The sequence below is a fragment of the Eumetopias jubatus genome, unplaced genomic scaffold (assembly GCF_037043125.1).
Source record: "Eumetopias jubatus isolate StellerSeaLion01/CBP00866 unplaced genomic scaffold, mEumJub1_p1.0 scaffold_7, whole genome shotgun sequence".
Classification (NCBI taxonomy): Eukaryota; Metazoa; Chordata; class Mammalia; order Carnivora; family Otariidae; genus Eumetopias; species Eumetopias jubatus.
In genome coordinates this window covers 27,065,760-27,083,894 of record NW_028274813.1, presented here as the reverse complement: position 1 = coordinate 27,083,894, position 18,135 = coordinate 27,065,760, and the positions used below count along the sequence as shown (strand labels likewise).

The window sequence follows — 18,135 nt, the reverse complement described above, 5'->3', positions numbered from 1 at the left end:
TGGATAACATTAAAAGAACTCCAGTTTTCCAAGCTCTTTTAATCCATCAGACAGTCCCTAGGCCCACCCTTGTCCATGTGACTTGAGAAGAAGACAGAGGGAGATGGGGGCCTTCTGTGTGTGCCCGCCTCCACCCAGGGCTCTACCTGTGTGGATTCCTCCTATTCCATTCTGAAGGCTGGGGCAATAGAAGTAGAAATAGCTCCTCCTTGGGAATAATAATTTGGCATAGTTCAGTAACAGTGAATAATCTCAAATGAGAAATATTTTTCTCTAGTTTATTTTTAGTCAAATAACTGTTACTCTACGGCGTATGTGATCCCATGTAATTTACTTTGTAAGCCAGGTGCACAGGTGGACAAAGAATTAAGCTGTGCACATCCTAGTTCTTTTTTTTTTTAAGTTTTTATTTTAATTCCAGTTAGTTAACATACAGTGTTCTAGTAGTTTTAGGTGTACAATGTAGTAATTCAGTATTTCCATACAACAGCTTGCGCTCATCATGACAAGTGCACTCCTTAATCCCCACTGACTTTCACCCATCCCCCCTCTCACTCCCCTCTGGTAATCATCAGTTTGTCCTTTATACTTAAGATTTTATTTATTTATTTGAGAGAGAGAGAGAAAGAGCACAAGCTGGAGGGGTAGGGGCAGAGGAATAGGGAGAGAATCTCAGGCAGACTCTCTGCTGAGCATAGAGCCCAATGCAGGGCTTGATCTCAGGACCCATGAGATTATGACCCGAACCAAAACCAAGAGTCGGGTACCTAACTGACTGAGCCACCCAGGTGCTCCAAGAGTCTGTTTCTTGATTTGTCTCTTTTTTCCCCTTTGATCATTTGTTTTGTTTTTTAAATTCCACATATGAGTAAAATCATTATGATATTTGTCTTTGATTGATTTATTTCGCTTAGCATTATATATATATACACACACACACATTATACACACAACCCACATCTTTATCCACTGATTAATCCATGGACACTTAGGCTGCTTCCATAATTTGGTTATTGTAAATAATGCTGCTATAAATATAGAAGTACATGTACCCCTTTGAATTAGTGTTTTTGTATTCTTTGGGTAAATACCCAGTAGTGCGATTGCTAGATCATAGGGTAGTTGTATTTTTAACTATTGAGGAACCTCCATACTGTTTTTCACAGTGGCTGCACCAGCTTACCTTCCCACCAATAGTGTATGAGTGTTCCTTTTTCTCCACATCCTTGCCAACACCTGTTGTTTCTTGTGCTGTTGATTTTAGCCATTCTGACAGGTATGAGGTGATAATCTCATTATAGTTTTTATTTGCATTTCCCTGATGGTAAGTGATGATGACCATTTTTCATGTGTCTGTTGACCATCTGTGTGTCTTTGGAGAAATGTCTGTTCATACCTTCTGCCTATGTTCTAATTGGATTATTTGTTTTTGGGGTGTTGAGTTTTATAAGTTCTTTATATATTTTGGATACTAACCCTTTATTGGATATGTCATTTGCAAATATCTTCTCCCATTCCATAGGTTGTCTTTTAGTTTTGTTGATTTTTTTCTTTTGCTGTGCAGAAGCTTTTTGTTTTAATGTAGTCCCAATAGTTTATTTTTGCTTTTGTTTCCCTTGCCTCAGAAGACATAGGAAGAGGTTGCTACAGCCCATGTCATAGAAGTTACTGCCTGTGTTTTCTTCTAGGATTTTTATGGTTTCGGGTCTCACATTAAGATCTTTATTTTTTACTTTTTATTTTTTTAAAGACTTTTATTTATTTATTTGACAGAGAGAGACACAGCGAGAGAGGGAACACAAGCAGAGGGAGTATGAGAGGGAGAAGCAGACTCCCTGCTGAGCCAAGGAGCCTGATGTGGGGCTTGATCCCAGGACCCTGGGATCATGACCTGAGCTGAAGGCAGATGTTTAACCGACTGAGCCACCCAGGGGCCCCTCACATTTAGATCTTTAATTCATTTTGAATTTATTTTTGTATATGAAACATGGTCCAGTTTCTTTTACATGTTGCTGTCGGGTTTTCCCAACACCATTTGTTGAAGAAACTTTTTCTCATTGGATATTCTTTCCTGCTTTGTTGAAGATTAATCGACCATATAATTGTAGGTTCATTTCTGGGTTTTCTGTTCTGTCCCATTGATCTGTGTGTCTGTTTTTGTGCCAGTACCATACTGTTTTGATTACTGCAGCTTTAATGTAACTTGACGTCCAGAATTGTGATGCCTCCAGCTTTGCTTTGCTTTTTCAGATTGCTTTGGCTATTTGGGATCTTTTGTGGTTCCATACAAATTTTAGAATTGTTGTTCTGTGAAAAATGATGTTGGTATTTTGATAGGGATTGCATTAAATGTGTAGATTGCTTTGGGTAGTATAGACATTTTAACAAGATTTGTTCTTCCGACCCATGAGAATGGAATGTTTTCCCATTTCTTTGTGTCATCTTCAATTTCTTTCATCAGTGTTTTATAGTTTTCAGAGTACACTGGGTCTTTCACTTCTTTGGTTAGGTTTAGTCCTGGGTATCTGATTATTTTTGGTGCAGTTGTAAATGGGATTGTTTTCTTAATTTCTTTTTCTGCAGCTTCATTGTTGGTGTATAGAAATGTAACATTTCTGCACATTGATTTTGTATCCTGTGAATTTACTAAATTCATTTAGCAGTTTTTTGGTGGAGTCTTTCAGATTTTCTTTATGTAGTATCATGTTGTCTGCAAATAGTGAAAGTTTTACTGCTTACTTATTGACTTGGATGCCTTTTATTTCTTTTTGTCTGATTGCTGTGGCTAGGACTTCCAGTATTATGTTGAATAAAAGTGGTGAGAGTGAATATCCTTGTCTTGTTTCTGACCTTAGGGAAAAAGCTCTCCCTTTCTTCCCCTTAAGGATGATATTGGCTGTGCGTTTTTCATATATGGCCTTTATTATGTTGAGATATGTTCCCTCTAAACCTACTTTGTTGAGGGTTTTTATCATAAATGGATGTTGTGCTTTGTCAAATGCTTTTTCTGCATCTATTGAAATGATCATCTGGTTCTTACCCTTTCTCTTATTGATGTGATGTTGATTGATTTGCATATATGAACCATCCTGGCAACCCAGGAATAAATCCCACTAGATTGTGGTGAATGATTTTTTTAATGTGTTGTTGGATTCAGTTTGCTAGTATTTTGTTGAGAATTTTACATCTATGTTCATCAGGGATATTGGCCTGTAGTTCTCTTCTTTAGTGGTGTCTTTCTCCGGTTTTGTTCTGAGGATAATGCTGCCTCATAGAATGAATTTGGAAGTTTTCCTTTTCTATTTTTTGGAATAGTTTGAGAAGAATAATTACTAACTTTTAAGTGTTTGGTAGAACTTGCCTGTGAAGCCATCTGGTCCTGGACTTCTGTTTGTTGGGAATTTTTTGATTACTGATTCCATTTCTTTGCTGGTTATCAATCTGTTCAAATTTTCTATCTCTTCCTGTTTCACTTTTGGTAGTTTATATGTTTCTAGGAATTTATCCACTTCTTCTAGATTGTCCAATTTGTTGGCATATAGTTTTTCATAATATTCACTTATAATTGTTTGTATTTCTGTGGTGTTGGTTGTTATTTCTCTTCTCTTGTTTGTGATTTTATTGAGTCCTTTCTCTTTTTTTTTACTTGTTAAGTCTGGCTAGAGGTTTGTCAATTTAACTGATACTGATTGATATTGAACCAGCTCCTAGTTTCATTGATCTCTTCTATTGTTTGGGGTTTTTTTTAAAGATTTTATTTATTTATTCATGAAAGAGAGAGAGAGGCAGAGGGAGAAGCAGGCTCCCAATCAGCAGGGAGCCCGACGCGGGACTCGATCCCAAGACTCTGGGATCATGACCTGAGCTGAAGGCAGACGCTTAACCATCTGAGCCACCCAGGCGCCCTCTTCTATTGTTTTTTTTAGTTTCTATATCATTTATTTCTGCTCTCATGTTTATTACTTCCTTTCTTCTTCTGGTTTTAGGTTTTGTGTATTCTTTTTTTCCTAGCTCCTTTAGGTGTCAGGTTAGGTTGTTTATTTGAGATTTTTCTTGCTTCTTGAGGTATGTCTGTAACGCTCTGTACTTCCCTCTTAGAACCACTTTTGCTGTATCCCAGAGTTTTTAGACTGTTGTATTTTCATTTTCATTGGTTTGTTTCCATGTACTTTTAAAATTTCTTCTTTTATTTCCTATTTGACCCATTCATTGTTTAGTAGCATGTTATTTAACCTCCACATATTTGTGCTCTTTCCAGATTTTTTCTTGTGGTTGACTTTTAGTTTCATAGTATTGTGGTCAGAAAAGATGTGTGGTATGACTGTGATCTTGAATTTGTTGAGGCTTTTTGAGGCTTGTTTTGTGGGCTAAATATGTGATCTCTTCTGGAGAATGTTCCCTATGCACTTGAAAAGAATGTGTATTCTGCTGTTTTAGGATGGAATATTCTGAATATATCTGTTAAATCCATCTGTTCCAGAGTGCTGTTCAAAGCCATTGTTTCTTTGTTGATTTTCTGTTTAGATGATCTATCTATTGATACAAATGGGGTGTTAAAGTCCCTACTATTACTGTATTATTGATTAGTTCCTTTATGTTTATTATTAACTGTTTTATGTATTTAGGTGCTCCCTTGTTGGGTGCATAAATATTTACAATTGTTATATCTTCTTGTTGGATTGTCCCTTTCGTTCTCTATTGTGTCTTTCTTTGTCTCTTGTTACAGTCTTTGTTTTAAAGTCTATTTTGTCCAATTTAAGTATTGCTACTCTGACTTTCTTTTAACATCCATTTGCAGGATAGATATTTCTCTATCCCTTCACTTTCAATTGGCAGGTGTCTTTAGGTCTAAAATGAGTGTCTTGTAGGCAGCATATAGATGGGTCTCATTTTTTTTAATCCATTCCATCACCATATGTCTTTTGATTGGAGCATTTAGTCCATTTACATTCAATGTAATTATTGATAAATATGTATTTATTGTCATTTTATTATTTGTTTTGTGGTTGTTTCTAGAGATAGTCTCTGATCCTTTCTTTTCTTTCTCTCTTTCATGGTTTGCTGATTTTCTTTAGTGATATATTTGATTTATTTCTCTTCATTCTTTGCATATTTATTAGTGGCTTTTGATATATGGTTACCATTAGATTAGTTTATAACCTCTTCTGCATATAGCAGTCTATATTAAGTTAATGGTCATTTAAGTTTGAACCCATTCTTTTTGCCTCTCCTCCGCACATTTTAAATATTTGTTGTTATATTTTACATTCTTTTATTTTGTGAGTTCCTTGACTGATTTTTAACAAATATTCATTTTTACTGCTTTTGTGTTTCCTACCTTTATGCTGTCACTTTGGGTCCCTCCTTTCCACTCAGAGTCCCCTTTAATATTTCTTGCAGGGCTGGTTTAGTGATCATGAACTCCCTTGTTTTTGTTTGTCTGGGAAACTCTTTGTCCTTCTTTTCTGAATGATACCCTTCCTGGATAGCGTATTCTCAGTTGCAGATTTTTCCCATTTAGCACTTTGAATATATCATGCCACTCCCTTCTGGCTTGAAAAGTTTCTGCTGAAAAATCTCCTGCTAGCCTTATGAGTTTTCCCTTGTAAGTTACTGCCTTCTTTTGTCTTGCTCCTTTTAAGACTTTTTCTTTATTATTATATTTTGTCAGTTTAATTACAATATGTCTTGGTGTGGATCTGCTTTTGTTGATTTTTGATGGGAGTTCTTTGTGCTTCCTGGATCTGAATATGTTTCCTTCCCAGATTAGGGAAATTTTCAGCTATTATTTCTTCAAATAAATTTTCTGTCCCCTTTTCTCTCTCTTCTTCTTCTTCTGGGATTCCTATAATAAGAATGTTACTACATTTGATAGAATCACTGAGTTCCCTAAGACTCTTTTCATTTTGCATAATTCTTTTTTCTCTCCTTTGTTCAGCCTGATACTTTCCATTACTCTGTCTCCTTAGATCACTAATTCGTTCTTTTGCTTCTTCCATCCTGCTGTTCATTCCCTCAAGCATGTTTCTCATTTCATTTATTGTACTCTTTATCTTTGCTATGTTATTCCTTCTCTGTCTCTGTTAAGGGTCTCACTGATGTCCTCCATTCTTTCCTCAGGTCCAGGGAGTATCTTATGATCATTACTTTAAATTCTTTATCAGGCATGTTACTTATATCTGTTTTGCTTAGATTTCTGGCCGTGTCCTTGTTCTTTCATTTGAGATAAATTTCTGTCTTCTCATTTTGTCTAAGTCTCTGTGCCTCTTTCTGTGTGTTAGCAAAGTCAGCTACATCTCTCATTCTTGAGGGTAATGGCCTTATGAAGAAGAGGTCCTGTAGTGCCCTGCTGTGTGGTGTCCCCTGTTCCCCAGGGCCTGGCACTTCCGGGAGTGTATGCTGCATATGCTCTGCTCTTTTGTCCTGGTCATTTTATCCTTCAGGCCAGTTATCTGCAGAGGCTCTTTGCCAGTTGTGGGCAGTGTTTGGTCCCTGGCCCGAATGTGGTACGTTTTAACTAGGTGTGCTCTGGTCTGTTTGTGAAATGAGACCTGTCACCACCACTGCCAGAACTGAAGCTCTGCAAAACTCCCTCCTCGGGAGATGGCAGTATGAGCAAGGGTTTGATTCAGTCTTCTGGGAGAGGGTTTCTGCTCACTGGGACTGAGGCTAGTGTGAGTGGGAGAGGCAGTTCCAGCAGAGTGCGTGTGTTGGGGGACCAGGGGGCTTGGTTTAGGCAAGTTAGGTAACGAGTATCGGTGCTGTGCTGATTCCCACAGGTAGTCCTGTGCTTATGCTAAGGGGCAGGGGAGGGAAATGGCGCCGGCCAGTTCCTTTGTTTCCGGAGGGTTCTCTCTCTGTGAATGCTGTCTCTTCAGGATGTGCTCCAAGATGAGCAAATAACCTTCCCACTGTATGCCACAGGCACTCTTCAGATTGCTGTTTTCATGCTGTATGTTTGCCTGCCTTCTCTCCAAGAGCAGGGCAATGCCCTCAGGGCTCTCTCCCAGCCAAGCCTGCTGACCTTTAAAACTCTCCGCTGGTTGCCAGAAGTCATGAAATTCAGCTCTTATTGCTTCCCAAGGCAGTTACTGTGGGGATTCATTCTTCCCTCCCGGCCACAGGAGCCACCATCTGTTTCTCTCCCAAACCTCCTCTCCACACTTTCTGCCTTCTTCAGTGTGGCCTCTTCTCTACCTTTAGTGTGCAGTTTGTTCTGCCAGTCTTCAGATCGATTTCTGGGGTATTTAGGATGATTTGATAGTTATCTAGTTTTATTCGTGGGCCAAGGCGAGCCTACTTTGCTACCATCTTCTTAACCCCCACATCCTAGTTCTTTGAAGTGGCTTATCTTTGACCCTCCTCCCCTGCCTCACATCCTCATTTCAAATAGTTTTTAACTCTAAAACCACTCACCTAAATCAACACCAGACTACAAGGAGATCCTGCAGGTGGCAATGAATGCAGAATTCATAACTGTTCCTTTCCTGGGGTCTCTTGCTTTCTCTATAATTGAGTTTTTTACAAATACCAGGCAGGTTCCTAGGATTAATGTCCACTATAACAAAAAGGTTCTGTAGAGTTGATCATACTAGAATTTTACCAAAATGGCTAGATTTTTAAAATACAGTTTATTTTTTAAAAATTTCAGTTGCTTAGGGGCGCCTGGGTGACTCCAGTCATTAAGCATCTGCCTTCAGCTCAGGTCATGATCCCAGGGTCCTGGGATCAAGCCCCTCACCAGGCTCCCTGCTCGGCGGGAAGCCTGCTTCTCCTTCTCTCACTCCCCCTGCTTGTGTTCCCTCTCTTGCTATCTCTCTCTGTCAAAAAATAAATAAAATCTTTAAAAAAATTTTTTTTTCAGTTGCTTAGTTGGGCATAAAATGGTAGCTTAAGTGGACTTTGTGTTTCTTTGATGACTGGAACATAAGCAGTTCCCTTGTTTGTGGGACTCACACATTTTAGAAATATTTTTAGGGACAATGGCTGAAACGTATGTACCTCAAACCTTTGAGTGTTAGTCAAGACTTTTCTGTATTACACATTTTTTAATGGTTAAGATAAATGGCAAAAAAAAAAAAAAGATGATAAAGTCTCAGTTAAAGTATGTCTAGGAAGATTAGGAGAGACATCGACATTTAAGAAACCATTTCAAGGGGCGCCTGGGTGGCTCAGTTGTTAAGTGTCTGCCTTCAGCTCAGGTCATGATTCTAGGGTCCTGGGATTGAGCCCCGCATCGGACTCCCTACTCAGTGGGGGGCTCCCTGCTCACACTCCCCCTGCTTGTGTTCCCTCTCTCACTGTCAAATAAATAAAATCTTAAAAAAAAAAAAAAACCATTTCAAGTTGAAAGTGATTATTCTGCTCCTGATATATTTAGTGTTTTGGTAATCATTCATTCATTCGACTGTGTTGAGTGTGTATCAGGTCTGTGGATGAGGCCTCTTAAAGAGCAGACCTCCAGTGGAGAGTCCAAGATGTAAATAAATAATGTTAATATAGCACCAGTGTATATTAGAGATATGAACAAAATACAGTAGTTTCCAAAATGTTTTAATTTCAACTTAAAATTGTGGGCATTTGTGCTAAAACATATTGCTTATTTAAAAAATAAGCAATAATATTTAAATAATAATTTAGGTTTTCTACACACTAAAAATCTACTTTAAAAAGAGTTGGGTGTTGGGGTGCCTGGGTGGCTCAGTCATTGAGTGTCTGCCTTTGGCTCGGGTCATGGTCCCTGGGTCCTGGGATCGAGCCCCGCATCAGGCTCCCTGCTCAGCAGGGGGCCTGCTTCTCCCTCTCCCACTGCTTGTATTCCCTCTCTCCCTGTCTCTCTCTCTGTCAAATAAATAAAATCTTTAAAAAAAATTACATACTTTTTCTTCTTATTCTATGTTCTTTATTTTATCTGAGTTTTAAAGACTTAATTTAAGCTGCAGACTTAAAAGTTAGCTCTTAGTTTATTCAGGGTGAGATTGACCAGTATGTTTAACTCTGTGCCAAGGATGTACTGTGGACTAGTTACCATTTCTTTCCTCAGTGGCCACAATCTGTCCATCCTTCATCCTCCTTAACCATAATCATCTTTTGCTAAAATGTGTCCCCTTGATCCCAAGGGCAACTGAGAGACTGTATGAATCTATCAAAATAAATACAATGAGCATAAATACGTAGCCGAAAGCCCAGAGATCTCTGCATACAAAAGGCCACATCATTTAAGATTTAGGCTTTTTTTTTTTTTAAACTAAAGTCCATGAAGGAAATGTAGGTTTTCTACACACTAAAAATCTACTTTAAAAAGAGTTGGGTGTTGGGGCGCCTGGGTAGCTCATTCAGTTAAGTGTCTGCCTTTGGCTCAGGGTCCTGAGATCAAGCCCTGCATCAGGCTCCCTGCTCAGCGGGGAGCCTGCTTCTCCCTCTCCCTCTGCCCCTTCCCTTGCTTGTGTTCTCTCTCTCTCTCTCTCTCAAATAAATAAGTAAAATCTTTTTAAAAGAGTTGTGTTATCAATTTTTCCCACTCCTGTTACTACGTATCGTATCTTTGACCAAGTGGTTGCTGTTTGGAGAAGCCTAGTCATTTCATTACCAGTCTTATAAATGGTAATAGGGAAGGTCAGTGTACCTCTAAGAGCAGTAATGCATTTCTATATCCAGTGTGAAGAACATGGAGCATGCATGCTCTGGTTTTCTTTCCTTGTCACAGATAATAAATCACAAGCTATATTTAAAATACAATCTTGGGGGCGCGTAGGTGGTACAGTCAGTTAAATGTCCAACTCTTGGTTTTGGCTCAGGTCATGATCTCAGGATTGTGAGATCGAGCCCCATGTCAGGCTCAATGCTTAGTGCAGAGTCTGCTTGAAATTCTCTCTTCCGGGGCACCTGGGTGGCTCAATCGTTGGGCATCTGCCTTCGGCTCAGGTCATGAACCCGGAGTCCTGGGATCGAGCCCCACATTGAGCTCCCTGCTCAGCGGGAAGCCTGCTTCTCCCTGTCCCTCTGCCCCTGCTTGTGTTCCCTCTCTCTCTGTGTCTGTCAAATAAAATAAAATCTTAAAAAAGAAAGAAATTCTCTCTCCCTCTCATGCCCCTCCCACATGTGCACTTGCTCTCTCTTTCTCTCGCAAATAAATAAATCTTTAAAAAAAAATACAATCTCTGTAGACGCTGGTGCTATGTCCACAGTTTCATAGTTTTTCAAGTATTTCAACTTTTGCAGAATATGATATATCTGCTTATTTTTTAATTGTTAATATAAGACTCTCTGATATATTACTAAAATTCAAAATGGATCTGCTTACATTCTAAAAATATCAGAATACCAACCTGGGAAATATCCCTGATCTATGTATTTGTAGTTAAAATCTATGTATTTTCATAAATGCCAGCAGCTGAGTCCATCTCTTCATCTCTTTATCTCATGAATGAAAATAGTAATACCAGCTCCCTATTTTCTAAGATTAGATTTCAAGAAATATTTATTGTGTAGAGATAAATAAAAGTCCACTGATCTAAGGTATTTATAGTCTGTTAGGGAAGACAGGTCTATAAATAGATCATTGCAATATAGTGTGAAAGTTCAAAAGTAAACATGTCAAAATCCAGAAGTAGCTCTAAGGAAGCAACGATTGATTAACTATTTCATTGGCAAAGAACAAGAAAGATAAAGCAGTGGTTGATGACTAGACTCACGGCAGGTGGACAGGGTTAAGGCAAAGACATTTCAGGAAGGAGACTAGTATATGCATGATTACAGAGAAGGGAAATGGCCCAGTGTGCTCTGAGAGCCAGAAGTAATTTTGTACTGCTTATATAAAAGGCCGTAGGCACTGCCCAGAAATGCCACTGGAGAGTAGACAGGGCCAGATCCAGAGGGACCTGTGTGCTTGGATTTTATTCTTTAGGCAGGGGAAGGATTTAAAGCAGGTAAGAGTCACAACAGTGTGTATTTGGGGATCACTCTGGCAGAATGTATTGGAGGGAGTGAGCATGTAAGATAGGAAGACTAGGCAGAGGGAAAAATAAGATCAGCGAACCAGAAAGGAGGGACGGAGGAAATGGAGGTGCCAGGACTGAGCTGAGAGCTGAACTGTTCAGGAGCCGGAAGGGTTAGGACTTGGTTACTGACCAGAGAGTTTTCTTTCTGTAACTTGAGATATATGGCTTTCTCCACTTCTCCCCAGTTAATTCCTAATGTTTTTATCTCTTAGATTCAGATTAGTTATCCTACCCCTTAGACTATCGAGAGAGTGAAGAAGCTCGTTGCATATTGATTTTTCCTAAAGCCCAGCCTAACGCTGTGTTCTTTTTAGGTGAGATGGGCAGACCTGGAAGAAAAGAAGGACGCAGATAGGAAAAGGGCCATAGGTTTTGTGGTCGGACAGACTGATTGGGAGAAGATCACAGATGAAAGTGGTCACCTGGCTGAAAAAGCCCTCAATCGAACCAAATATATATGATACTTAGTTTTTGAACGGAGTCATTGTTCCTCTGAGGTAAGACTGCACAGTCATATAAATAGCCTACTGTGTGGTTGTTTTGAAGGGTTTGAGATAAAGGAGACAGCATGCTTTGCTAAAAATGCTTCTCTTCTTGTATTATTTTCTGGTTCTTAACAGAGTAAGTATGTGCTACTTGCCAACATTTACAATGCAGGGCGTTGGAAAAGGGAGCAATTTTCTGCAACCTGGCTCCCTTAATATAAGACTTGAGAAAAGGTTGGAGTCTGTAGATTTGAGGAGGAGTGGAGTGATGAGATACTGGCATCTACTGAACTTTCTGCGTGCTGTTTCGTGGTGTGACAGCCTTTTCTTTTCTTTCCAGGTGGTTCGCTTTGAGGTGATCTGAAGCCACAGCCTCATGGAGCTTCGTTGTGTGTCACCTTGCCTTCCACGTTTCAATTTTTGTTTTGTTTCTACCACTTTAGATTTTTTAAAGTTCTCCAGTGTCCCCAAGAGGTCTTAGAATCTTGCTGTACCCAAGCAAGACATTAATTTTTATTTTTAACTATTTTGGGGAGGGAGGGAGTGATAGCTTAACTGCTGAAGCCAGGTGGGGGTCTGCTGGAGGATTCCAACAGAAAATATTTCCTCCGCTGTACAATGTCACAGACTATCTCTATCATCATTGCTTTGTGGCTGTTTTTGTTTTTTACTGTATGTAACTGGTAGCTGATTGTACTAGGATTAAAAACAATAAACTTTCACGATAAAGCCGATGAGATTCATGGGCTATACAGCATGGGCCCCTTTCTCTTGTTTTCTTAATTTTATTTTTTATTGCTTTTTTATATGGTGTGTTCTAATTACGTGCTAGCCGAACATCCCAAAATCTCTTTCCTGATGAATGTTATATAGCTTAGTGATTCCATAGCACATATTGTAAACACAAGGCAGGCTCAGTGATCTTTGATAGCTGATTTCGTTCTCTGTCTTTGCGTCTTGAAGACCAGTAGAGACAATTGCACATATTCATCGGTTCCCTGGAGTACATCAGTTCTATAGCATGATGTTTTATTGTTTTATTTTTTTGATCCTCTTGTTGTTCCTCCCTCTTTTCACTTTCTCCCCTCATGCTATGTTATGTTTTGATTTTTCCCTCATCTGGCTTTGATTCCTGGTGGGCAGAACTGAAGTACTCCATAGAACTCAGGAGTTTGTTGTCTTATTGCTAAACTTGAATGGTTGATGTTTTCATCAAGATTGCAGGGGAGAACGAGTACGGAGGTGTGCAGCCCTCTGGCAGGCAGCCTCTAAGCCTGTCAAGTTTTCAGGTTCTTGCCAGATTGCTCATTATTGGAAAGCATGGACTTCTGCAAAGAATTTCCTCTCTCGTGGATAGTACCAGGTGGAACCTAGAAATGCACAGAGCTAAAACCCAAATATCATTGCATTTTAAAAGCAACAAAATCTCTTTTCCCTTTTCCATTCTGCAAAGAAAAAAACGTCATTTTCTAACATGAGAGAAGACAGAGAGGAACTTTCTTCCTCAAACACCGTTTCCACTTTGTAATCCAACTCAGCAAGTTGTGAATTTGTTCACAAAAGGCTTGAATATTTTGAAGTATTCACTTTTGGGCTATGGACAAAAACCTTTTAATTTTATGACCTACATTAAGTACTGTGTGACCAGAAATGATATTTATTAGCATTCAAATAGTATCACTTTGGGTTCAAGAATGTGAAACTATAGTACTGAAGACTAATGGGAATCCTAACAACTTTCTGTTCTATCTTCTCGAAGTTCTGAGTGTTTACATGTAAGAGGCTTTGAGATCATTAAGTCAATATTGAATGTATAATTTCCTGCATTAGATAACTTCCACTGTCTGTAGTATTTAACAAGATACTCTTGTTGCTTATTGGCCGACAGTACACTTCTATGTACCCATCTTTCTCAGCTGCTTTTATGATGTTGAATGAAGGTACATCACAAGATAGCCAATAGAATTATTGTTTGTACAGAGACCCACTTGAATCTACCAAATGTCTAGTCTTAACAAAAACAGTATTTCCAGAATGTGTTCTCTAGTTCAGAAGACAGTGGAAGCATATATATTCTTATAGAGGATGTTTTACTTTAGTTTTCTTAACCTTTGTAAGTTCTAACAGTATTCAGAATGCCAATGAAATAAGAAGTGGTAATCACTCATGAATCACTTTAAGTCTGCCATATTTTGGCCTTGCAGCCTTGACTTTGTGTCTGTGATCTTATACCAGAGAGGATTAGGGAAGAGGGAACAGAGTCAGAAATGGCCTCTGCTGGTTTTTGGAGGATACAGATTAACATGACCTTAGGGGATGAACATAGAATGTTGGCTACTTTAGAAAGTTGGTCTAACAAAATAACCTCAATGAAAGAAGATTAATGAAAAAAAAGATTAGTCCCCAAAAAGAAAGTAATAGAGATTGTCAGTTGATATTTGACTTTGTTAGTCTAATGGGACTATTAAAAAATTCTTGAATTTGCATTGCCACTAGACGGAGAATAGACTAGAAAGCCCAAGAATAACTTAGAGAAATTTAGTGTGGGTAGAAAATGCCTTGATAACACAAATATTTTAAGTTTGTTAAGAGATGTCCTTGGAATACAGAAGACCAAACTTGGGTTCCATTTATTTGCTGGCATTTTACTGTTGTTTTATTAACACTGTTTCCCTTATCATCTCAGAAAACTGCATGGTATGTGTTTTAAATTTTTTATTTTAGTCACATTAAGTTGATTTAAAATCCTGTGTTGTGTCTTAATACAGAAGAATCTGGTGTTGGGGAAAGTTCCTGGTATCTTTCATGTTTCACATCTTTTAAACTAAATGTGAAAAATCTCACTTTAGTGATTCAGCTCTGCTTGATGAGATGCAGAAATTTTTTCTATTTAGAAATCATTTTATTTAGGGTTAAATTGGCCTATTCAAAATACATTGTGACTGATTACAAGATCAAAAGCCATAAATTATGCACAGTAGTCTGTTTGTTGACACTTACTTGATTCACATAATTTTCAAGAAGTTATATTTGATTTAAATATCAATGATTAATTCAGAAGTTTATTGACAGAGACAAAGTCTTAAATTTTCTGGTTGGATTTCTTTCCTTTGTGAAAGAATTCTGGTGGTTGTTTGGGTAAACCAAGTATTAAATTCTGAATTGGACTGACTAAAAATTTCAACCTAGGTTTTCTTACTTCGGAGGTGCCTCAGCTTTTTATGTTAAGTATTTTATCCTGCTGACTGTGCAAATTGCAGGTATTTTGGTAATATTGGTGTCTAGAGCCTGGCTTACTGGTAGGACTGTAAAAGTAACAAGTTGTCAGCTACAAAGAGACTGTATGGTTGTTTCAGATACAGTTTAGAGCTACCAAAACTGAGATGAATTTTACTAAGCCACAGAAGAATGATTCCTCATTGTTAGTATTGACAGACCCTGGTACAAGTTCAAGTTCCTCTCTCAGAAGTTATGTGACCTTAAGCAAATCATTTAACCTATCTGAGCTTCCATTTCCTCATCTATATAGTGAACAATAACAAAACTTACCTAGCAAAGGTTGTTGTGAGGAGTAAATTGAGATGACGCTTGTCAGCTACTTGGCGCAGTACCAAGCAGAGTAAAAGGTAAAAAACTGGTAGCTGTCATCATCATCGTCATTACTTTTGGACTTGTTCCTTTTTTTGCTTTTGAAATCTAAAATTTTCACTTGGCTTGAAGATAATTGTCATCTTTTATAGTCATCTACTCTAGACCGAGCTATGTCATATGAAGTAGTGCAGTATGTGTGTGTGCGTGCGTGTGTGTGTGTGCTGGAAGAGTAATAATTCAGAAGCATTTTCAGGTAAGCTGTGAAACTGATCTTCAGAACCAGTATGGCGTCTTAAGAGGCTTAGGTACAAAGGCTAAGTACTAAGTACCCAGAGGGGATAAGTAGTAACAGAAAGCAGTGGCCAGACCACAGGTGTGTACAAAGGTGAAGGCCCTGAAGCATGGATTTGCTCTGATTTTCATATATTGAAAAAGAAAATGGTAATTTTATGAATAAGTAATACATCCATGTGGTATAAAATTCAGAAGGTTCAAGGGCTATGTGTAAAAGTCTCCCATCTCAACCCTGAGCCTCCCACATCCCATCAATAGAGGTAACCAGTGTTGCCTGTTTCTTTTGTTTCCTTTCAGAAAAATTCCTGTGGATAAGCATTAAGTATTAACATTTTTGTTTTTGTTTACTCAAATGGTAAGAGTGCTACGCAAACCACCTTATTTTTCTTTTTTCTTTTCAATAGTGTGTCTTAGAGGTCATTCAGATTTTGTGTATAGAACATTCCCATTCTTGGAATATTCCCCCCCCTTCTCTCCCTCTCTCTTCTATCCTCTCCTTTTTCCTCCTCCTCCCTCCCTCCCTAATTTCCCAAAGGTACCTTTGTATTGTAAGGAGCTTTACTGAAAAATTTTAAGCAATTGCTTCACTTATATTTCTGTTCTTTTCATGGCATGGAATATATATTGTGTAGGTATATTTCTGTACAGTTTTATCACATGTGTAGGTTTGTGTATCCACCCCCATCTTCCACATACACCCCGCCATCTCTAGGGGCAACCATTAATCTGTTTTCCATTTCTGTAATTGTATCATTTAAAGAATGTTATATAAGTGAAATCATTTAAGATGTAACTTTTTGGGATTAAACTTTTGGCCTTTTTTTACATGGCATAATTCTCTTGGCACTCATTCCAGTTGTCGAGCTGCAGAATACCGTATCATACGATTTAACATACCAGGTTTCTGTTGATGGATATCCATGCTGTCTTTTGCTCTTATAAAGTTTGAATTTCATGTATCATCGTCACTCTGCCACTTCCTGTGCTTGTCTAATTTCTAGCAATGAAGGAACAATAGCAATGGCATCCTTTACATAAACATCTTCAGAGGGTGACAGGTGCTTAAGAGCCAGCACAGCAGAGGGGTGAACTATCAAGAGAAATGCCATAATGAAATGACAAAGGCAGATCTTATTGCCTGGAAAATCCTGCATGATAGGATTCTGACAAAGCAAAGCATCATGATGCATCTTAGAGGGCCAGAGACTCTGATGAGTCCCTCGTCCACACATGACTGAAAGTTAAATCCTTAGGCCACCGTCCTCTGTATCTGGATATTTATGCACCGCAGTGACTGATCTGGTTCTGTTCTTAGGCTCCACTGCTTTCACGTTAAACCATAGTCAATGAGCATCCTCTTGAGTGGAGCTGAGCTTCTGCAGTTACGCACAGCCCTCTGCCTGCCAGCAGGACCTTGCATCTGTGATCCTATGAAGAGCTTGTAGATTTAATGGTTTATTATATAGGGAAGGACTTGGCTTTGAGTCCTCTACTTAAGAAGCTTGCACTTTCTACCAAATATGCACATTCTTGTTTTGACAATATTGATCTAGATTGCAGATCCTTCTCCTGTATTTCAAGAATTGAAGTAATCTCTTCCACCATAACTTGAAATCCCTCTCACACCTATTATTTCTGATGGAGAGTTCTAATTCTTAGGTATGTCTAATGTTTATTTCTTTTACAGCATCTAGCTAGCTTGGTGCATGACTCATGTATCTCTTGAGTGAATAGAGGAGATGTCTCCCATGAGCGTGGCAGTAGTCACACACTTACTAAGTTGGACAGGTAACAAAGGAGTAAGTCAGAGGGTGGAAACTGGCAAGCTGGAGAATAAGGTAGGTCTGGTCAAAGGGGAGGCAGCGCCTGCTCAGCCACAGCAGACTGTGGCTATGTAGGGATGTGGGTGCTTGTTGCCCGATTTTCTGGGTTTTCGAGAAAAGTGCAAAATCTGGGTTTTTATGTGAAATCAGTGTTTGGACACTAAGAACTTATTTTGGTTTTGGTTTGGTTGGTTGGGCTTTTTTGCAAATGCTTTGGCCTGAGCAGTTTGCCTGCCATTTCTGACTTGAAGGCTGCCAGTTTGAAACTCTTGATATTTAGAGAAGAGGTTGGAAACACCTTAGGGCTCATTCCTGTCAAATTCCTTCATTTCAGAGATGAAGTTTCTAAGGCTGAAAGAAGATAAATTACTTGCTCAAAGTGTACGGTTACTTGGTGGAAAAGCAAGGCTAGAACTTGGGTTTCCTGGTCACCTGGCACTTTCTTTCTCCTTAACTATGATACCTTCTTTCTGAGGCCTTCATAAGTTCTAGGGTGGTGAATGCTTCAGTATTGTGTGTGTTGTATGTGTGTGCACATGTGTGTGTTTTCTAACTTCTATGGACCTGGAAGTACATTCAGATGTAAATATATCAGGAACAATATGATTCAGTTGCTTACCTCTGAAACCATCTTCCTTGCACTCCCACAAGTATAACTGTACACTTGGGGTCTCATTTATTACTTGTTAGGTTGTTTGATACCTCTTTTCAATCGCAGAAGTTTAAAATTTGATGAGTATTGTGTAAGAACAGAGGAAAGGAAATTATATTTTACATTTTATTTTCTGTCATTTGTAATTTCTTATGTAATGTAACTAGCCTATTTGGTCTAGCTCCAGTGACAAGCATCGTAACCTCTTTGACTTGGAAGTTCCCTATTACCCATCTTATTAAGGATAAGTCATCAGCTTGGCAGTCAAGTCTGTCAGTAACATGATCCCA

General features: G+C 38.7%; 1 protein-coding gene across 1 annotated transcript in view; it reads left to right on the top strand.

Annotated features, from left to right (window-relative positions):
• YLPM1 (YLP motif containing 1) overlaps window positions 1-12,217 on the top strand; it is a 73,665-nt gene extending 61,448 nt beyond the window's left edge. The window contains exons 20-21 of the mRNA XM_028093896.2: window positions 11,315-11,497; window positions 11,826-12,217. Coding sequence (XP_027949697.2) covers window positions 11,315-11,461 — 147 coding nt within the window. The 3' untranslated portion in view covers window positions 11,462-11,497; window positions 11,826-12,217. The remainder of the gene's footprint in view (window positions 1-11,314; window positions 11,498-11,825) is intronic.
• The last annotated feature ends 5,918 nt before the right edge of the window (window positions 12,218-18,135 follow it).